The sequence below is a fragment of the Bufo gargarizans genome, chromosome 5 (genome assembly GCF_014858855.1).
Source record: "Bufo gargarizans isolate SCDJY-AF-19 chromosome 5, ASM1485885v1, whole genome shotgun sequence".
Taxonomy (NCBI): Eukaryota; Metazoa; Chordata; class Amphibia; order Anura; family Bufonidae; genus Bufo; species Bufo gargarizans.
The window spans coordinates 277,432,099-277,453,059 of NC_058084.1; the positions used below are offsets into that span (position 1 = coordinate 277,432,099).

At 44.0% G+C, this 20,961-nt stretch overlaps 1 protein-coding gene across 1 annotated transcript in view; it reads left to right on the forward strand.

Moving 5' to 3' along the window:
- ICE1 (interactor of little elongation complex ELL subunit 1) overlaps nucleotides 1-20,961 on the forward strand; it is a 169,175-nt gene that overhangs the window by 133,709 nt on the left and 14,505 nt on the right. Inside the window, exons 17-18 of the mRNA XM_044293011.1 lie at nucleotides 5,603-5,793; nucleotides 11,134-11,240. Of these exons, the coding sequence (XP_044148946.1) occupies nucleotides 5,603-5,793; nucleotides 11,134-11,240 (298 nt within the window). The remainder of the gene's footprint in view (nucleotides 1-5,602; nucleotides 5,794-11,133; nucleotides 11,241-20,961) is intronic.

Consider the following 20,961-nt stretch of genomic DNA (forward strand, 5'->3'; position numbering starts at 1 on the left):
TATTCTAGTTTCTCCCTCCATTCCCTTGCTTCAGGTCATTTTCCCCTGGGTGTTAGACCCCCACCGATCTGACCTTGATTACCTATCCAGCAGACATCAATATAAAAATCTTATGTGAGTACTGCTGTCTCTTTAACCGCCTCCGGACCGCCTAACGCAGATGTGCGGTCCGGAGGCGGCATCGCTGCGCAGACTGACGCATATATGCGTCATCTCGTGAGATGACGCGCTATGCCGGCCCGCGCATGCGCAGTTCGGGCCGGCATTTCGTCAAGGAGTAAATCGTCATCAGCTTGCCAGCCAATGATCGCGGCTGGCAAGCTGATGATTTTTAAAAAATCCAATCAAGCGCCAGATAGCAGATCATATTAGTAAATATGATCTGTTATATGGCTGCCTGCTCCTCTGTTGGTTCTTTTCGTCGGTTGGATCCAGCAGAGGAGCAGGCTACACAGTGAGTACACCAACACTACACACTTAGCCCCAGATCACCCCCCTGAACCCCAATTAACCCTTTGATCACCCCTTTGATCGCCCCTGTCAATCAGTGCAAACTGTCACTTTTTTTTTTCCACTGGTATTGACCGTTAGGTTTTAGGTATAGTTTAGGCCCCTTGGTTAGGTAGTTTAGGGATCGGTTAGCGCCCAGCCCACTGCACCGCAGTCAGTTATTCGCTGATTAGCGTATCGCTAATCAGCATTTGTACTTTTATAGTATCTGGAAGTGATCAAAACTGATCACGGTCAGATCTATAATTGTATTAGTGTCACTTTAGTTCTCCCTCCACCCAAAACGTAGTGTTTGCCCGATCAGGCCTGATCGGTCGCCCACACGTGCGTTCGCCCACACCCGCCCCACCGCAGTGAAAAAAAATGTTTTTTTGATCGCTGCACATTCACTTTACACGCACTGTGGCGATAAAAAAATCAGTTTTGATATTTTTTATCAACCGCAGCGGCCTCCGGTACTTCGCTAGCCTCCCCTTTGTAAGACAGGCTTGCTTTTTTTTATTGGGTAGTCTCAGGGAATACCCTTAAATTTAGTTGCCCACATGTCAAACAGGGGGTATTCTTCTGAAGAGGCCTACAGGCTTCTGACCCAGTCGGATGAGGAATGGGAACCCTCATCTGATGAATCCAGCGGGTCAGAATACGAACCTGTAGAAAGCAGTGGCTCTCTGACCCAAAGTTCGGACGAGGAGGCTGAGGTCCCTGATACCACCAGGCGTACCCGGCCCTGTGTCGCTAGACCGCAGGTTGCGCAGGATCCGCTTCAAGAGCAGCAGAGTGGGGCTGGTGCTGTCGGATTACGTGGTGAGGCATACACCAGCAGCCCAGCCCTCCCTGGACCTAGTACCAGCACTGCCGTACAACCTGGTGAAGTAGCGAGCACCAGAAGGGCAGTTGAAGCTGGTACGGTGGCACGTGCAGTAGTGACCCAGTCGCAGCCACCGCAAAGACGTGCCCGTAGAGCCCCTAGAATCCCAGAGGTGCTGGCAAACCCTGATTGGCAGTCCCCAACTTCAGCCGCACCTGTAGTTTTCCCTTTCACTGCCCAGTCTGGCGTTCGGGTTGAGACAGCTCAGATCGGTTCGGCCCTGGGATTTTTTGAGCTGTTCTTGACTGCGGAGCTCTTAGACATAGTTGTGGCCGAAACAAACAGATATGCCACACAATTTATAACCGCCAACCCGGGAAGCTATTATGCCCAGCCTTTCCGGTGGAAACCAGTCCAAGTTTCCGAAATTAAAACTTTTCTGGGCCTCCTCCTCAACATGGGTCTAACTAAAAAGCATGAATTTGCGGTCATATTGGTCCACGAACCCAATTCATCACATGCCCATGTTCTCTGCTGCTATGTCCAGGGCACGTTTTGAGGCCATCCTGCGTTTCCTGCACTTTAGTGATAACAGCACCTCCCGTCCCAGAGGCCACCCTGCTTTTGACCGGCTCCACAAAATTCGGCCCCTCCATAGACCATTTCAACCTGAAATTTGCAGATTTGTATACCCCAGAGCAAAACATCTGCGTAGACTAGTCCCTGATACATTTTACCGGGCGCCTTGGCTTCAAACAATACATCCCAAGCAAGCGCGCCCGGTATGGGGTCAAATTGTATAAGCTCTGTGAAAGGGCCACAGGCTATACCCACAAATTTCGGATCTATGAGGGAAAAGAATCAGACCCTGGAGCCGGTCGGTTGCCCTGACTACCTGGGGAGCAGTGGGAAGACAGTTTGGGACTTGGTGTCACCCTTATTCGGCAAGGGATACCATCTTTGTGGACAATTTTTACACAAGTGTGGCCCTCTTTAGGCATTTGTTTCTAGAACGGATTGGCGCCTGTGGTACCGCGCGAACTAGTCGTGCGGGCTTCCCCCAACGGCTCGTTAGCACCCGTCTTGCAAGGGGGCAGAGGGCCGCACTGTGTAACAAAGAACTGCTCGCGGTGAAATGGAGAGACAAGCGTGACGTTTACATGCTCTCCTCCATTCACGCAGACACGACAATACAAATTGAGCGAGCAACCCATGTCATTGAAAAGCCCCTCTCAGTCCACGACTATAACCTTCACATGGGAGGGGTGGACTTCAATGACCAGATGTTGTCTCCGTATTTAGTTTCCCGCAGAACCAGACGCTGGTATAAGAAGGTGTCTGTATATTTAATTCAATTGGCTCTGTATAATAGTTTTGTTCTCTACAGTAAGGCTGGGAGAACTGGATCCTTCCTCAAATTTCAGGAAGAGATCATCGAGAACCTCCTGTACCCAGGAGGTTCCGTGGCCCCATCCACCAGTGTAGTTAGCCGTCTACACGAGCGACATTTCCCCAATGTCGTTCCTGATACCTCAACCCAACCGTCACCCCGAAAAAGATGTTGTCTGTAGCAGGAGTGGAATAAGGCGTGACACCCGCTATTTCTGTCCTGACCACCCTGCCCTATGCTTAGGGGAGTGTTTCCGAAAGTACCACTCACAGGTACACTATTAGCATAGGGATCATCTCACCAGGACAGGCACACAGGGCTATTAGGGCCCATTCACTCACACAGCTTCTGCAAACGTCTCCTTTCACCTGGGACAAAGTGCATAACGCACTTCGCCACATCTTTGGGCGATTTGCGCTTTGCACATTGACCCATGGGGAAGGAGAGGTTTGTTCTATAAAGGTAAAAAAAAAAAAAAAAAAAAACGCTAGTAAGCAAAAAGGTTAATGTTCAGTTAAAAAAGTTTAAATTTATATATTCTGTGCCAAAGTTAATAAAATTATTGCGTTGCGGCCTGTGTTTTTTTTTTTTTTTTTTACCTTCCAGGTGGACCAACCGATCGACCAGCTGCAGCACTGATGTGCATTCTGACAGAAGCATTGCGCTGCTGTCAGATTACACGCAAGTCGGTGTATGCGGCGCTGCAAGACGAGATTTCTACTCTGCAGTAACAGATACGTTTGCCAAAGCATACGAGCTGAGGAGGAGGCGGCGTTCCTATGCTTTGGCAAACACTTTGTATGTAAAAATAAAATAAATAAATCCCGGCAATGATTTATTCATCCACATCGATTGATGTGAATGGAGAAATCTGGTTTGCCAGGGCATACGAGCTAAGTGGCTATGGATGTTGGGCGGAGCTCCTATGTCCTGGCAGACGCCTTTCCCCTCCTTTTTTTTCTTTTTTTTTTTTTGGTAGAGATTTTTTCATCCACATTGATGCGAATGAAGAAATCTGTGCCGTTCATTTTTTTCTTTCAGCCCAGAGGCTGAACGGAAAAAAAAAATCTCATTACCTGTATGCTCAATATAAGGAGAATAGCAGAAACTCCTAATGCTGGCCATACATGTAATGATTGCGGAGACCCTCAAATGCCAGGGCAGTACAAACACCCCACAACTGACCCCATTTTGGAAAGAAGACACCCCAAGGTATTTGCTGAGGGGCATATTGAGTCCATGAAAGATTGAAATTTTTGTCCTAAGTTAGCGGAAAGTGAGACTTTGAGATAATAAAAATAAAAAATCAATTTCCGCTAACTTATGCCAAAAAAACTTTTTTTCTATAAACTCGCCAGGCCCCTCATTGAATACCTTGGGGTGTCTTCTTTCCAAAGTGGGGTCACATGTGGGGTATTTATACTGCCCTGGCTTTTTAGGGGCCCTAAAGCGTGAGAAGAAGTCTGGGATCCAAATGTCTAAAAATGCCCTCCTAAAAGGAATTTGGCCACCTTTGCGCATCTAGGCTGCAAAAAAGTGTGACACATCTGGTATCGCCGTACTCAGGAGAAGTTGGGGAATGTGTTTTGGGGTGTCATTTTACATATACCCATGCTGGGTGAGAAAAATATCTTGGTCAAATGCCAACTTTGTATAAAAAAATGGGAAAAGTTGTCTTTTGCCAAGATATTTCTCTCACCCAGCATGGGTATATGTAAAATTACACCCCAAAACACATTCCCCAACTTCTCCTGAGTACGGCGATACCAGATGTGTGACACTTTTTTGCAGCCTAGGTGGGCAAAGGGACCCACATTCCAAAGTGCACCTTTCGGATTTCACCGGTCATTTTTTACAGATTTTGATTGCAAAGTACTTCTCACACATATGGCCCCTAAATTGCCAGGGCAGTATAACTACGCCACAAGTGACCCCATTTTGGAAAGAAGACACCCCAAGGTATTCTGTGAGGGGCATGGCGAGTTCCTAGAATTTTTTATTTTTTGTCGCAAGTTAGTGGAATATGAGACTTTGTAAGAAAAATAAATAAATAAAAAATCATCATTTTCCGCTAACTTGTGACAAAAAATAAAAAGTTCTATGAACTCACTATGCCCATCAGCGAATACCTTAGGGTGTCTACTTTCCAAAATGGGGTCATTTGTGGGGTTTTTCTACTGTTTGGGCATTGTAGAGCCTCAGGAAACATGACAGGTGCTCAGAAAGTCAGAGCTGCTTCAAAAAGCGGAAATTCACATTTTTGTACCATAGTTTGTAAACGCTATAACTTTTACCCAAACCATTTTTTTTTTTTTGCCCAAACATTTTTTTTTATCAAAGACATGTAGAACTATAAATTTAGCGAAAAATTTATATATGGATGTCGTTTTTTTTGCAAAATTTTACAGCTGAAAGTGGAAAAATGTCATTTTTTTGCAAAAAGAAATCGTTAAATTTCGATTAATAACAAAAAAGGTAAAAATGTCAGCAGCAATGAAATACCACCAAATGAAAGCTCTATTAGTGAGAAGAAAAGGAGGTAAAATTCATTTGGGTGGTAAGTTGCATGACCGAGCGATAAACAGTGAAAGTAGTGTAGTGCAGAAGTGTAAAAAGTGGCCTGGTCATGAAGGGGGTTTTAGCTAGCGGGGCTGAAGTGGTTAAACGGCTGATCACACCAAACCCCATCCCCCCTGCCGATATGAGACTGATGACCTATCTTGAGGAACCCCTGTCAAACTGATATTGATCACCTATCCTGAAGTCAACTGCAATACCCCTTTTAATGCATTTTCTGATGTGGTTGTCATAATATTGTTTAGTGTATGCATTGTCAGTTATAAAGTCCATAAAGGATGATGGTGAAGACTGAAATCATCTAACTTGTTTTGCAGAGTGCACCAATGAACGTAAGCGTCCTTCTGAATAGTGTCCTTATGGCAATACAGCTGTATCCTGATGTCAAATTTCATCAAAGTGAGAAGTATGGAGAGGATCTGTCTGACAATGTATGGGAATATGTGTTCGCAGTTGATCTGTTGTGCAGCCACCGGAAATGGGTTTGGACCCATGAAAACGTAATCAGGTACTACAGCTTACTCATTTTAGCAAAGTAAGCCTTCTGTTGACTGTGCTTTTTTACATTATATTTTTACATACCTCTTAGCGCATATGGGCGTACCTTTACGTCCAAACTGCATGTAACTTAGTGCAATCAGAAATGGTTACGTCCCAGCTTCAAAGTGTCTCCGTGTCATCAGAAGCAGTGACAGTAAAGAGATCGCAACTGTTTGGCCAGTCAGTAGCATACTGGCCATTCACAGAGCTAAAAAGTGGATTCTTCAACATCCCAGCCATTGCCTTGCTTTTCCCTCCTAGATTTCCCAGTGGCCAGCTATCACACCCTGTATATGTACCATTGTTAATATAGCCTGCAGACATTTCACAGCTAAAGAGACATACTAAGGGTAAAGCACAATTTCCACCTTCATCCTCATCCAAGTCATCTTCATCTGACTACAGCTGACTTTCATTGCAGGAAACCTCAGCCAGCGCTGTGTAAGGGCAATTTAAGACAGGTGTGTTGAGTGTGAAAAACGCAATCCATTTGGGAGCGTGACTTCCACTTAAGGATGCTGGTTCTTTCACAAACCATACGGCATTATCATGATTTATAATACTGCGTGTCTGCCCGACCTTGTATCTACTGAATTATTTTGACCACATTATGTTGCAATGTCCATAACAGGAAATCGCACTCCCACACGGAGCGCATTTCCCACACTGGAAGCTCTCATCTAAATTATTATAAGTGACAAAATTAGGTCTCAAATTTGCATGGTGCTGTTTCACACCTGAGCATTGTAATATTTCAGCCAATAGAATAGCACCAAACGTAGGATGTTTCTAAAACTAGAAAACACAGCATAAGGCCTCTTGCACACTGCCGTGTTTCACGGCCGTATGCGGGCCGTGGAACCGCGGCCTGGATCCCTCCTGAGAGCAGGAGCGCACGGCGTCACTGGTTGCTATGACGCCGTGCGCTCCCTGCTGCCGGCACAGTACAGTAATACACTGGTATAGATCATACCAGTGTATTACTGTAGTGCGGCGGCAGCAGGGAGCGCACGGCGTCATAGCAACCAGTGACGCCGTGCGCTCCTGCTCTCAGGAGGGATCCAGGCCGCGGTTCCACGGCCCGCACACGGCCGTGAAACACGGCAGTGTGCAAGAGGCCTAAGGCTGAATGGTAACACGGGCTGTATTCCTACTGAGAGCAGGAGCATACTGCGTCATTGGTTGCTATGACGCTGTGCGCTTCATGCCGCCGCTGCTGTACAGTAATACACTCGTATAGTGTATTACTGTATATCAGCGGCGTCATAGCAACCAATGACGCCGTGCGCTCCTGCTCTGAACAGGAATCGAGCCCGGCATACCACGGACCGGTCTCGGCCGCGGAACACGGCTGTGTGCATTCGGCCGAATAAGTAGAGTGCTAACTTTTCACAGTGGCACAAACTGGGTGACAACATATTGGGTACTGAAATGGCATATCTGTGGAAAAGTTGCAATTTTCATTTTTCACCCTCAGATGCACATAAAATTATGGGACACACCTGTGGGGTCAAAACAATAACTACACCCCTAGTTAAATTCCTTGATTGGTGTAGTTTCCAAAGTGGGGTCACATTTTGTGGGTTTCCATTGTACTGGTACCTTGGGATCTCTGCAAATGCAACATGGTGTCCAAAAAGCATTCCAACAAAATCTGCCCTCCTAATGGCTCTTTCCTTCTGAGTTCTGCTGTATGCCCATACAGCAGTTTTTGACCACATACAGTACAGCCCAAAAGTTTGGACACACCTTCTCATTCAAAAAGTTTTCTTTTATTTTCATGACTATGAAAATTGTAGATTCACACTGAAGGCATCAAAACTATGAATTAACACATGTGGAATTATATACATAACAAAAAAAGTGTGAAACAACTGAAAATGTCATATTCTAGGTTCTTCAAAGTAGCCACCCTTTGCTTTGATTACTGCTTTGCATACTCTTGGCATTTTCTTGATGAGCTTCAAGAGGTAGTCACCTGAAATGGTTTTCACTTCACAGGTGTGCCCTGTCAGGTTTAATAAGTGGGATTTCTTGCCTTATAAATGGGGTTGGCACCTTTTAAAAAATGTTAAAAAAAATTAATGCCAGATCAGTTTTTCCGGTATCCGAATCCGTTATTTCAATGCATTTGTCAGACTGATCCGGAGCCGTCTGACAAATGCTATCAGTTTGCGTCCGGATCCGGCAGGCAGTTCTGGCAACGGAACTGCCTGCCAGAATCCTCTGCCGCAAGTGTAAAAGTACCCTAACATATAAAGTGTCAATGTAAAAGTGGTGTAATTGACAAGTCAGATTTCAATGATGGGGCTTGGGCATTGGGTCCATACTGGCTTCTGCTGGAAGGGGTTAAAACTAGGGCTGCAACGAGTACTCTATTAAATCGAGTAATTCGACACACACAAATCCTCGATCGAGGATTCGCTTGTCACGTGACCACAGAGCAGGAGTGTATTGCTTTCTGTTACTCCCGCTCCCTGGTCTCCCGCTGGCCCGCAATGCGCTCAGAGAATGCGCAATTTGCTGTCCTCTTCTCTCAGAATACTCCCGGAGCCCCCTCTTCTCTCGTACACTGCTCTCGTTTCCTCTTGTTCTCGGTCACTTCCTCACTTTCCGCCGAATTAGTAGCTCCAACACCTTTTTGTCCCTTTTAGTTTTTCCTACATGGTTTCATTGGGTTAAGTCTTTCCCCCTTCCATGCCGGTAAAGTAACCTCACGTGACTTGTACGTCATCAGTTACCACTGGAATATTAGATACTATCGTAGTGCAAGGACTGCCCATATCCAAAATGTCCGTCTTCCTTCTGAAACATCACGCCGTCCGTAGCCCTTCCCTATTGGTAGGAGAATCGTCTCATGGCTTGTATTGCGTCCTGCGCTGGCAAATCACGGTTGTCATGGCAGCGAGCACTCAGGATCATGGCGGCGGCACTATAGATAGAGCAGGCCGTCGAACTTGTGTAAGTAATCCTCCTGCATGTATGGTCTGTTCCCTGCTCCATCAAAGTGGTCGTCTGAGCCCTTCTGTGTCTTGTTACCTCCATTACACCTACTCCTTTAGTTATCACTAACATTCCTATAGAGCAGAGGCAGCAGTCTGAGTGTGGAACTACAAGTGGCAGCGTGTCCCATCTGTATTAGAACATGTCAGCTTGCTGGTAAATGCAGTACTATGCACCCTGCAAGCTACAGATTAGCTGCCCAGCTACCTGGAATTCCTCCCTTGGGTCAAAGCTGAAGTCACTGGGGTGGCACCTGGCAGCACTTACAGAGAGCAGCGATCGTGCTGCCCCTGTCATTTAACCCCTCAGGTGCCACGATTAACGCTGATCGTTGCACCTGTGAGGTGAAGGGATGCGGCTTCCTCTTCCTTCCTTCCGATCGGAGCCCCACACAGTGAAATTGCAGGGCTCCAATTGTTTGCCATGGCAGCCTGGACGCTTCTGAAGTGATCCAGGCCTGCCATTGCATTCTCTATGCTGAGCTATGCACGAGGCACAGCTCAGAATGGAGGGAGTAAAAATCCTCTTCACCCTAATACATGTCCTATTTTTGTCCGCATTACGGTCAAGGATAGTACTGTTCTATTAGGGGCCAGCTGTTCCGTAAAATACGGAATGCACGCGGATGTCATTCATATTTTTTGCGGAACGCAAAATACATACGGTCGTTTGAAAGAGGCCTTAGGGTGAATAGGAGAGGGGATCAAAAGATCCCATGTACGAGCCCCCTCGTACATTTAAAAAATGAAAAAAAAAACATTCTAACGTACTAAGTTTGAATAGCCCTTCTTTCCCAATTTATAAAAATACATTAAAAAAAATGAAGATATTGGGCATCACTGTCTGTCTGAAAATTTCGGAACTATTAAAATAAAAAATTCCTATGCGGTGAACGACGTAACAGAATTTTTTTTTAAAAGCGCATGATTTGTCAATTTATTTATTTTTTTCATCATTTTGTCCCCCAAAAGAATTGACTAACAGCGATCAAAAGATTGTATATACTACAAAAATGGTATCAATAAAAACTACTGTTCGGTATGCAGAAACCAAGCCCTTATACAGCTCTGTAGACTGAAATATAAAAAAAAGTTATGGCCATCAGAATATAGCGATGCAAAGAAAATTTAGATTTTTCTAAAGGTTATTTATTTTTTAAGTAGTAAAAGAAAACTAAAAACTGTTCAAGTTTGATATCGCCGCATTCGTATTGAACCGCAGAGTAAGAATTTCAGATCATTTTAGTGCATAGTGAACGCTGTGATATCAAAACCCGAAAACCTTAGTGTAATTCAGTTGTTTTTTTTTTTTCTCTCAATTTTGTGTCAGAATTTATTCTTGTTTTCTAATACAGGAAATGTTAAATGAAATGGTGGCATTAAAAAATCCAGCTCGTCCTGCTAAAAAATAGGCCCTCATATAGCTATGTGAACGGAAAAATAAAAAAGTTATGGCTTTTGGAACATGAGGAGGAAAAATCAAAAATGTAAAAATGAAAATAGGCCCGGTCTTTAAGGGGTTAAGATTCAAGCTAAACAAAACTAGTATTGGACTATTGGTTTCCAACAAATTGTTTGTTTAGCTTTTGTGGTGGTTACACCCGACCTGTGTGCCAGAAACTGTATATTTCTTTTGTTTTGAGCACGTAGTTTTTACAGTTAGTAAAAATGTGATTATTATAAAATGTTTATTTTGCATTTTATACTAATGAGAAAATGTAGGAAACCTACTCTTATTTACAAAAAGTTTTTGACATCAAAACACATAAGGTTGAGTTCACATCTGTGTTGACTTTTCGGTTATTTTGGTTCCTCAGGGAAAGAAAAAACGGATTTATGAAATGTATTGAAAAACTAATGCAAATTGTGCTCACAATAACCCTTTCAAACAAATGGGGGTTAAGGCCTCATGTACACGACCCTATTTTCCATCCATGCCTGATCTACATTTTTTTGCTGATTGCGCATAGATTATCTGTGTGCTGTCTTTATCCGTATATATGCTCTGCAAGTTATATAACATGTTATATTTGTGGACGAAAAATGCATATAGAAAGATCGGTGGTGTGCAGACTACAATACTGTTGCAATCATGTGCACGAGACCTAAAACGGATCCGATTTTTCTATTATTCCTCTGAGGGAACAGAAATATGGAAAAATCAACTTGAATGTGAACTACTGAAGATGATATTTTCCCTAGCTCTCAGCATACTTTTACAAAAAAAAAAACTCAACAATCAGAAGACTTAAATCCATATGTTTACACTGTAATGTCTTATATCTGTACTGTTTTTTTTTTTCTAGTAAAGAACTTTGGCCAATTTTGGATAAGTGGGTGAAGCGCAAAAAGGGCAACCTGACTGTTCAGTTTATCCCAGACATCATTATTGCCACCGTGCTTCGTCTTATTGGTAAGTGTTAAAATAATTCACTGTCTTCTATGCTCTGGAGAAAAAAACAGGGGACGACACAACATGCAGCGATCTCCTTCACAGTATGCAAACAACTACTGCGATCCCTCGTCCATATACCGGATCATAGTTTCTGGGAGGCAGATTGCTGCTTAGACAGCAGAATCCATGATTGGTGCACCTGCACGATTTTAATCATTTGTGTGGTTTTGACCTACACCTGGTTATGGCTCTCAATCACTGATGAAAGTCACTGGCCAAACAGTGACTGTGTGAATAAGGCCTTATGTTTAAGGGAGTGCTAACATTTGATTCCAAGTACGCCAACACAGACTCAAGCAGTAACAGATTTCAAATATTATCCTTGTGAGAAAATGACCCTTTAGTTTTTTTTTGTATAAACCCAAGCAAAATTATTTGACTGCATTTTAATGAAGGTAAGGAGCTGAGGAAGCAGAAAAAGGCAGTGTAGTATGAGCTGTCTGTGCCTTCCTCTTCACACTGATGGGCCGAATGTGAGTGCTTTATCATGCTGAAGTGTGATTATTGGACACCATTTCAAGTGGCCATGCAATGTCGATAGGACAATGTTGCATCAGCCTATTACATTCAGTTCTGCTGATTATCCGCAGCATACCCCTGATTACACAGGGAGATGTGCTGCCGATAATTGTACATTTCTTATTTCTTTATCTGCTTATATACAGGCCAGTTATCTGGAATGAGTGTCCCTGTGAACTTGCTCCTAGTAATTGGGCCAAAAAATAGCGGAGTACGGCACTCATTGGTTTCTTGCGAACACCCTCCACCCCAGTACAAGTTATATCTGTGTGACAGGCATCATGCAGCAACCACTTACTACACTTATCCTTTAATGACCAACCTGTGGGCCCTAGGCTAGGGCTACACATGTCGTGAGACAGAGAGGGCACAACTACACTGCAACTTGTCATGTGACATTTATGTCTCAGGATTGTTGCGCAACATTTTTTGTAGTGATAGTAGTCACCTTGTAGCCATAGCCTTAATGACCAGACACTTGCGTGATTTAGCGTACATGGTGATTTAATAAGTGGTTTTAATAACTTTGTTGGACTACCAAAATAATTTTAAATATACTTTAATGGGATTTTTTTTTGTACAATTTATTTTGCGAAAACTGATTTTTTTTGAAAGTCAAAATATAGCTCCTTATTCTTTAAATATGAAAACTCCAAAATAAATTATTAAAATGAGTTCCCGGTTTTGTGTAATATGTAGTGTTTCACAAGTTTTTTTAACGTCTGGAGGAAAGAAGGTTTGTACACAAACATAGAAGAGGATTCTTTACAGTAAGAGCAGTGAGACTATGGAACTCTCTGCCTGAGGAGATGGTGATGATGAGTACAATAAAGGAATTCAAGAGGGGCCTGGATGTATTTCTGGAGCGTAATAATATTACAGGCTATAGCTACTAGAGAGATATCGTTGATCCAGGGATTTATTCTGATTGCCTGATTGGAGTCGGGAAGGAATTTTTATTCCCCTAAAGTGAGGAAAATTGGCTTCTACCTCACAGGTTTTTTTTGCCTTCCTCTGGATCAACTTGCAGGATGACAGGCCGAACTGGATGGACAAATGTCTTTTTTTGGCCTTATGTACTATGTTACTATAAAGTATGTTGCCCAATTGGTCATGACAAGACCTGGGGAAACTTAAGTATATATATTTTTTTCCACTTAATTTATTTTTGACACTTATCCCCCAGAGGTCATTAAAAAAAAGTCTACTATTGTATATTGCACTGTAATCAAATGAAAACAGAGCTGATCAGAGTCACCTAGCAATCACATGATCCCTGGGTTCAGTAAAGAAAGCGGCATAGCCCTGAGTGCTATGCTCTGAGAAGAAGGCAGAAACGGTAATAAATCGCTTCTGTCTTTTCATGTCCCGGGCTGTCACTGACAGCCATGGACTTGACGCTCTTACTACAGTGCAGGAACATTAATCCAACAATGTGGGGCGCTCCAGTCAGAAACACAACTAAACACCTACCTGATCAGCAGTTTTTCTGTCCAGCAGGACAGGAGCCTGCAAACCACAGCTCCTGGTGGGCCCCTGGTCTAGAGCAGTGTTTCCCAACCAGTGTGCCTCCAGCTGTTGCAAAACTACAACTCCCAGCATGCCCGCACAGCCAAAGGTTGTTCGGGCATGCTGGGAGTTGTAGTTTTGCAACAGCTGGAGGCACATTGGTTGGGAAACACTGGTCTAGAGAATAGTTTTTAACAAATCATTCTGACAGTTTATAACTGGCTCCATTTTTGACCACGACATTAGGAGTTTCTGAAATCGGATAACCCCTTTTATAGTGTCACCCATGAGGGGTCCGGCAGATGGGGGGGGAGACTGAAATCGGAGAACCCCTTTAAGGTAACACATCAGTCAGTAAGTGGTATTTTATCTTTTTCGAATTTTTTACTTTAATAATTCAGCAATAATATGCTGTTAAATTAAAATTGTTCATCTGCAATAATGATAGGTAATCTATTGCCAATTTACTGCTTCTGTGAGGGAAGGATGCTATGTGAAGGGTAATCCTCATGATATTAGGTGTAAAATTGGAATACCAGCATGACTGCTCTATTGTTCACGAATTGAGTGACTCTCTAGCCATAGAGATGGTGTGAATCAGAACAGCTCCCAGATGGCAGCCCCATAATAATGTTCAGGAAATAAAAAAATAAAAAACTGCAAACAGGTTTTAACTGGCAGATACATTTTTGGTGACACATTTCCTTTAAGCAACACTATTTACCATGCTAAAAGTCCAAAGAGAAAGTTACAGAGCCAGGGTACGAATTGGAATACAAGGAGAGAGACTTTAAAAATTATACGGGGGGATACAGCAAATATCTTGCTCCATTAATGCCCGGTGTCCTTCTGGAGGGGTCTGATGGCCAGAGGAACTGCCAAGAAGAGAAAGGAGACAGCAGGAAGTTCGGAGAGCGCTGCGCAAGATGGCGCCGGCACTCTCCACGGTAAAGAAGCGGGGCAGAGCGGGAGATGTGCCGAGGGCTGCAGCGAACTCCAGGGCACTACTGAAGATGCCAGAGCTGCAGGGACCCTACGTGGAAGAGGATCTGGAGGTGGAGGAGACAACCCAGACTACAGCAGGAGGAACCCATGAGGACACTATGGAGGTTGGTGAGACAGCTAGGATAGAGGAGAAGAGGGCCATGTCTCCCCAGAGTGCATAACAGACGCTAAAAGATGTCTTCAGGGCAGTTACTAAGTGGGGAGTGACCCTGACAGCATTACAGCAGCAATTGAGGTCCCTGAAGCAAGAGTTCACCTTTATTCGCTATGATCTGTAGAAAGTTAATGGAAGAATGGTGGAGGGTCGTGTCAGTAACGTACCCATGAACAACAGATCTCAGCATTGATGGCCAAGACGGATGATTTGGAGAACCGTCTTAGACGCAGCGTCTCCTGGGGATTCCTGAAAAAGTTGAGGGCCAAGACCCTACGTCTTGCTTTAAAACGTGGCACTGGGGTCCTTTCCCCATTTATATGCGGTGGAATGGGCCAAGAGTCCCACCAGACCTCTGCCGACAGGTGCACACCCACAACCTGTTCTGATTAAATTATTTCACTACAGGGACAGGGATGCCATTTTGAATGCTGCCAGAAACCGCCCTGACATCACCATTGTGACTGTATCATCCGTGTCACAGTCTAGTATTCCCTTTTTCCCTTAGGGTTAGCACAGCCAAAGAATCCACAGAGCAATAAATCGCTATTATCGCTGGTATCACTGGTATTGCCAGTATCGCAGGAGCCAAAGCTAAATGCTGGAACAAGACTTTACTGGAAGCCAATGGGACAGACATCACTACTTAAATATACGATGTCCCACCCTTTATAGTACACAGACATTTAACATCCCAAAATGGCACGAATTAGACCAGGGGTTCAAAAGTTAGTAAAAGTCTCTTTGGCCTGGCTGTACGCATGGCTTCTCTGCCCAACATCGCTCCTACACAGTCTTTTGTCCTGGAGACAATTGAGAAGTGATCTACTTATCTTCCAAGGACAGAGGCAAGACTCCATTAGCCACATGGTAGCAAAAGACAGCAAAATACATGAACTTATAGAACTATGCAGCTATTACATAAAACAGGTACATTCAACATGGGACTGTAATCACATGGTAAGAGGCTGGCAAGTAGTCCTCTCCAAGTACTCGTGGCAAACTCAAAAGAGGGGAATTTGTCACAACCATCAATAGGCAAACAATTGCATTTTTTTCAGGACTTTTCTTCCGGAGTCCAAAAGAAGCGTAGCTAGTTCCTGAATGTCAAGCGGCGACTTCGTATCCTGCAAGTGTCCTATTCTTTGATGTATAAGGCACGTCTGCGAGTGGCTGCACTGGATCGGTTTATTTCTTCAATGCATCAAAAGATGCAGCCACATGGATCGACCAGCATGAACGGCGGCTGAGACAGGAGGAGAGATGATGGCCGTACGTCTATCTCAAGCTTGTACCCTTGGTTGCTACTGAGTGACCTATTGGGAAGATATGCCTCTACTGAACTGCCCACGGAGCGCAAGTATCCTTTTATGGCATGGGATGATCTCGCTCAGCAGAAGTAGAGAGTTTGTAACATTACTTAGATGTCTGGTTTCATGGAGGACTTCTGGGGATCTTCTCTACCATGTCTGTATTGCTGCTCTGTATCTGTGATATCATGCCTGTCTGTTGGTATGATACCGCCACTGTATCACCAGTAGTCGTGGCCAAAAGTTTTGAGAATGACACAAATATTAGTTTTCACAAAGTTTGCTCCTAAACTGCTTTTAGATCTTTGTTTCAGTTGTTTGTGATGTAGTGAAATATAATTACACGCACTTCATACGTTTCAAAGGCTTTTATCGACAATTACATGACATTTATGCAAAGAGTCAATATTTGCAGTGTTGGCCCTTCTTTTTCAGTACCTCTGCAATTCGACTGGGTATTCTCTCAATCAACTTCTGGGCCAATTCTTGACTGATAGCAACCCATTCTTTCATAATCACTTCTTGGAGTTTGTCAGAATTAGTGGGTTTTTGTTTGTCCACCCGCCTCTTGAGGATTGACCACAAGTTCTCAATGAGATTAAGATCTGGGGAGTTTTCAAGCAATGGACCCAAAATGTCAACGTTTTGGTCCCCGAGCCACTTAGTTATCACTTTTGCCTTATGGCACGGTGCTCCATCGTGCTGGAAAATGCATTGTTCTTCACCAAACTGTTGATTGTTGGAAGAAGTTGCTGTTGGAGGGTGTTTTTGTACCATTCTTTATTCATGGCTGTGTTTTGGGGCAAAATTGTGAGTGAGCCCACAGTGGCTTCATCAGAGAATATGACTTTGCCCCAATCTGTTCCTGATGGGTTTTTTTTTTTTGGAGAGAAGTGGCTTCTTTGCTGCCCTTCTTGACACCAGGCCATTTTCCAAAAGTCTTCGCCTCACTGTGCGTGCAGATGCGCTCACACCTGCCTGCTAGCATTCCTGAGCAAGCTCTGCACTGGTGGCCCTCCAATCCTGCAGCTGAATCCTCTTTAGGAGACTATCCTGGCGCTTGCTGGACTTTCTTGGATGCCCTGAAGCCTTCTTAACAAGAATTGAACCTCTTTTCTTGAAGTTCTTGATGATCCTATAAATTGTTGATTGAGGTGCAATCTTAGTAGCCACAATATCCTTGCCTGTGAAGCCATTTTTATGCAACACAATGATGGCTGCGCTCATTTCTTTGCAGGTCACCATGGTTAACAATGGAAGAACAATGATTTCAAGCATCACCCTCCTTTTTAACAGGTCAAGTCTGCCATTTTAACCCAATCAGCCTGACATAATGATCTCCAGCCTTGTGCTCGTCAACGAAAGCCACTTTGCCACTGTGTTTTGGAGGGGGCTGTTTGCCCGTGGATTACGGGGCCTCATCAGCCAGGCCTCCTTTGTTCACAAAGGACTTGTACTAACTTGAACCCCTGGTCTAATTCGTGCCATTTTGGGATGTTAAATGTCTGTGTATTGTAAAGGGTGGGACATTGTATACGTTGAGTAGTCAGGTCTGTTCCATTGTATCTGTGTGTATCGGCGATGTCCCTTTGTCCTGAGAGATAATTGAATTGCATCTCGGTTGTCTCCAGGACAGAAGAATATTGTGTATTCTCCTGCCTGTGATGGTTGCATCAACCCAGTGTGAGGTAATTGTATCACAGGCAGAGGGGAGGATTTTGTGTGGGAGTGTCTGTGTATTGTACGTGGTTATTGGCTGTTTTTACAAAACCCTGTGGGTGGTAACCTTGTTGGAAGATGTGTATAAATCAGTGCTTGTGTGTTCAAATGAAGAGTTCCTGCTTTACCCCTTCATGAAGTTTTGGCTCATGTTTGGGGAATGGGATAACTACACTCTTGGGGATTGCTATATCACAATACTCCCCTGAGTATAAGCTCTTGTTCCTGCTCTCTGTATTTAGGAGAGGTTCACCCACTGGAAGCTGAAGCCCGGTTTTGGGTCCAGTGTGGGTGGAGGACGGTGAGACCCCAACCAAGCTCCGGCGGTTCGTGGGGTCTGTGGTGGTTATGGTGTCAAGTTGAGTGCTTGGAGCCCTCGGGAAGCAGTAGGAGCATCCATCAACTGAAGTACCCGGTCGGGGTGCTAGGAGATCCGTTACAAAGACGATTACTGAAATGATCTCAGCAGGTCCTTTAATGACAGCAATGAAATGCAGTGGAAAGGTTTTTGGGGATTAAGTTAATTTTCATGGCAAAGGAGGACTATGCAATTCATCTGATCACTCTTCATAACATTCTGGAGTATATGCAAATTGCTATTATAAAATCTTAAGCAGCAACTTTTCCAATTTCCAATATTTATGTAATTCTCAAAACTTTTGGCCACAACTGTACAATGCTCCTATTGGGTTATGTTATCAGCTGGGTCATGCTTCTGATGTTCAAGTATGGCTAATGTATTTAATATTTTGAGCTGGAATGTGCGTGGCATGGGTGACCTGTCAAAGCGATTTGCAGTAATGGATTATCTGCGCCTGTATTTCCCCGCTATTATACAGTCAGGTCCATAAAAATTGGAACATCGACACAATTATAACATTTTTGGGTCTATACACCACCACAATGGTGGATGCATTTCACTTGCTGAAGGGAAAATGCCCCAAGAACGAGCAGGAACTGAAGACATTTGCAGTAGAGGCCTGGCAGAGCATCACCAGGGATGAAACCCAGCGTCTGGTGAGGTCTATACATTCCAGACTTTGGGCTGTAATTGACTGCAAAGGATTTGCAACCAGTTATTAAAAAGTGAAAGTTTGATTTATGGTTATGTCCCATAACTTTTGGTCCCTTAACAAGTGGGAGGCACATATGCAAACTGTTGTAATTCCTACACCGTTCACCTGATTTGGATGTAAATACCCTCAAATTAAAGCTGACAGTCTGCAGTTAAAGCACATTTTGTTTGTTTCATTTCAAATCCATTTGTGGTGGTGCATAGAGCTAAAAATGTTAGAATTGTGTTGATGTCCCAATATTTATGGACCTGGCTGTATGTTTGCAAGAAACCCATTTTACAAAGGAGGGGCACAGGTATTCCATAGGTCATGGATGAGTCTTACATTCCACTCTGTGTTCTCTAGCTATTCCCATGGGGTTAGCGTCCTGGTCCATAAATCAATTCCCTTCCAGGTTCAGTTATCCAGTATCGACCCTGAAAGCCGCTATATCTGCATACACTGTACTGTCTTCACGCAGGAGTACCTGCTAGTATCACTATATATAACTCCACCTTATAGCAGAGAGGCGCCCTGACATTTATTAATAGTAACCCTGATATACCAGTTGTTTATGGTGGGAGATTTCAACAATACTATTCATCCCTACTGGGAAGATATGGGGGGGGGGGGGGGGCACAGGCGGATGCTGATGGCCCTGTATCAGCCTATGGCAATTTGTTAGAGGAGCTGGCCCTGATGGATTTGTGGCGTACCCGACATTCCATTGTGCGTCCGTTTTCTTGCTATACCAGATCGTATGAGGCCTGATCACATATTGATCTGGCACTGGGATCTGAGTTGGTGTGCAGACAGGTGGTGGTGGTGAAGTACTTTTACTAGGGCTTTGTCTAACCATTCCCCTTTGTTTAACTCTTTTTGGTTACAGGTAATCGACTGTTCCTACATTAGTTCTACTATATAGGAGTATTTTACCCTGAATGTAGGTTTAGCTGCAAGTGGGGTGGTATGGGACACCATGAAGGCTTGCTTAAGGGGAGTGTTTATTCAGAGGATTAGTAGAGCCAAACTTAGCCTGCAATTTGGAGAATTTTTGAGGGACCGAGTGGGGATGACTGAGGCGAACTTTGTGGAGAAGGGCGATCAGTTATCTTTATCTGTCTGGAAGGTAGCTCAGGATGCATATAACTCGCATGTTGTGGAACTTGCACACACAAAGCAATCCTTCCACCAACAGAAGTATGATGATGAGGGGGAGAAGGTGGGCTACCTACTAGCCCTTGTGGCTAGGGCACGGTCCACGGCGGCATATGTTACCGCTTTACAGGGGGTGGATGGGATATAAATTGTGGATAGCCAGGCCATAGTGTCTGTATTTAGCTCCTTTTTATGCTAATTTATATCAGTCACATCTAGGTTGTAATAGGGAAGATATATCATAATATCTACATGGGATATCCTTGCCTAGGCTGTCAGATTCAGAGCGTATCTTGATGGTCCGTTACAGGAGTATTGATGGGCTGCCGAAATTTATAAGAAGTTTGGAGATATCTTACTGCCCCAGTTGTTGAAGGTTTACCAGGAGGCCTCGGAAACGGGGAAGAGTCCGGCATCCATGCAGGAGGCTATTATAGTTGTTCTTCCTAAGCCGGGTAAAAATCCTCTCCTCCCGGATTCATACCTCTCCATATCATTGTTACCCCTAGACATAGATACTGGCTAAGGTGCTGGCTATGTGCCTCTCGAAAGTTGTCTCTTCACTAGTACATATGGATCAGTCTGGATTCTTGCCGGATAGGTCCACAACGATTAATATTAGAAGCCTATATCTAAATATGCAGATTCTGGTGGACAACCCAGGGGATAGAGTTATCTGTTCCCTGGATGCCGCTAAGGCATTCACTAGTATTGAGTCGGAGTATCTGAGAGGTGCTGGAGAGGCTTGGTTTGGGGGGTAGTTTCATAGCATGGGTGCGGCTCTTATATGGTAGGCCTACAGCACGGGTACGGGTGAATGGACCTCTATCAGAGGGATTCCGGCTCTACTGGGGAAACAGGCAGGGATGCCCTTCGTCTGCGTTACCGTTTTCCCTCGCCATCGAGCCATTGCACAATTTGGTTGATTCTGAAAAGAATTATGAGTTTTTTTTAATATAAAATGCACACTCTTCTGGATTATATGTGTATATTCCCCTATTTATTGATATGCTAGGATATAAAGTTGTATATACAAAGAAATGACACTTTTCTCCATCGATAGGGGCCAGCGCATCAGAATTGCCTTCATTTGTATTTTTATAAAACCTCTATTGTTATTTTATGCATATGTTTTAATACATTTTTATCCACATAAGTCCAAGTGAGGGAGTGCCTGTCAAAACTTATGCTATATTTTCTCTTCCGGACAGGGTGGGTCTATTTGAACAGTGCACACTATCCCTTACGAT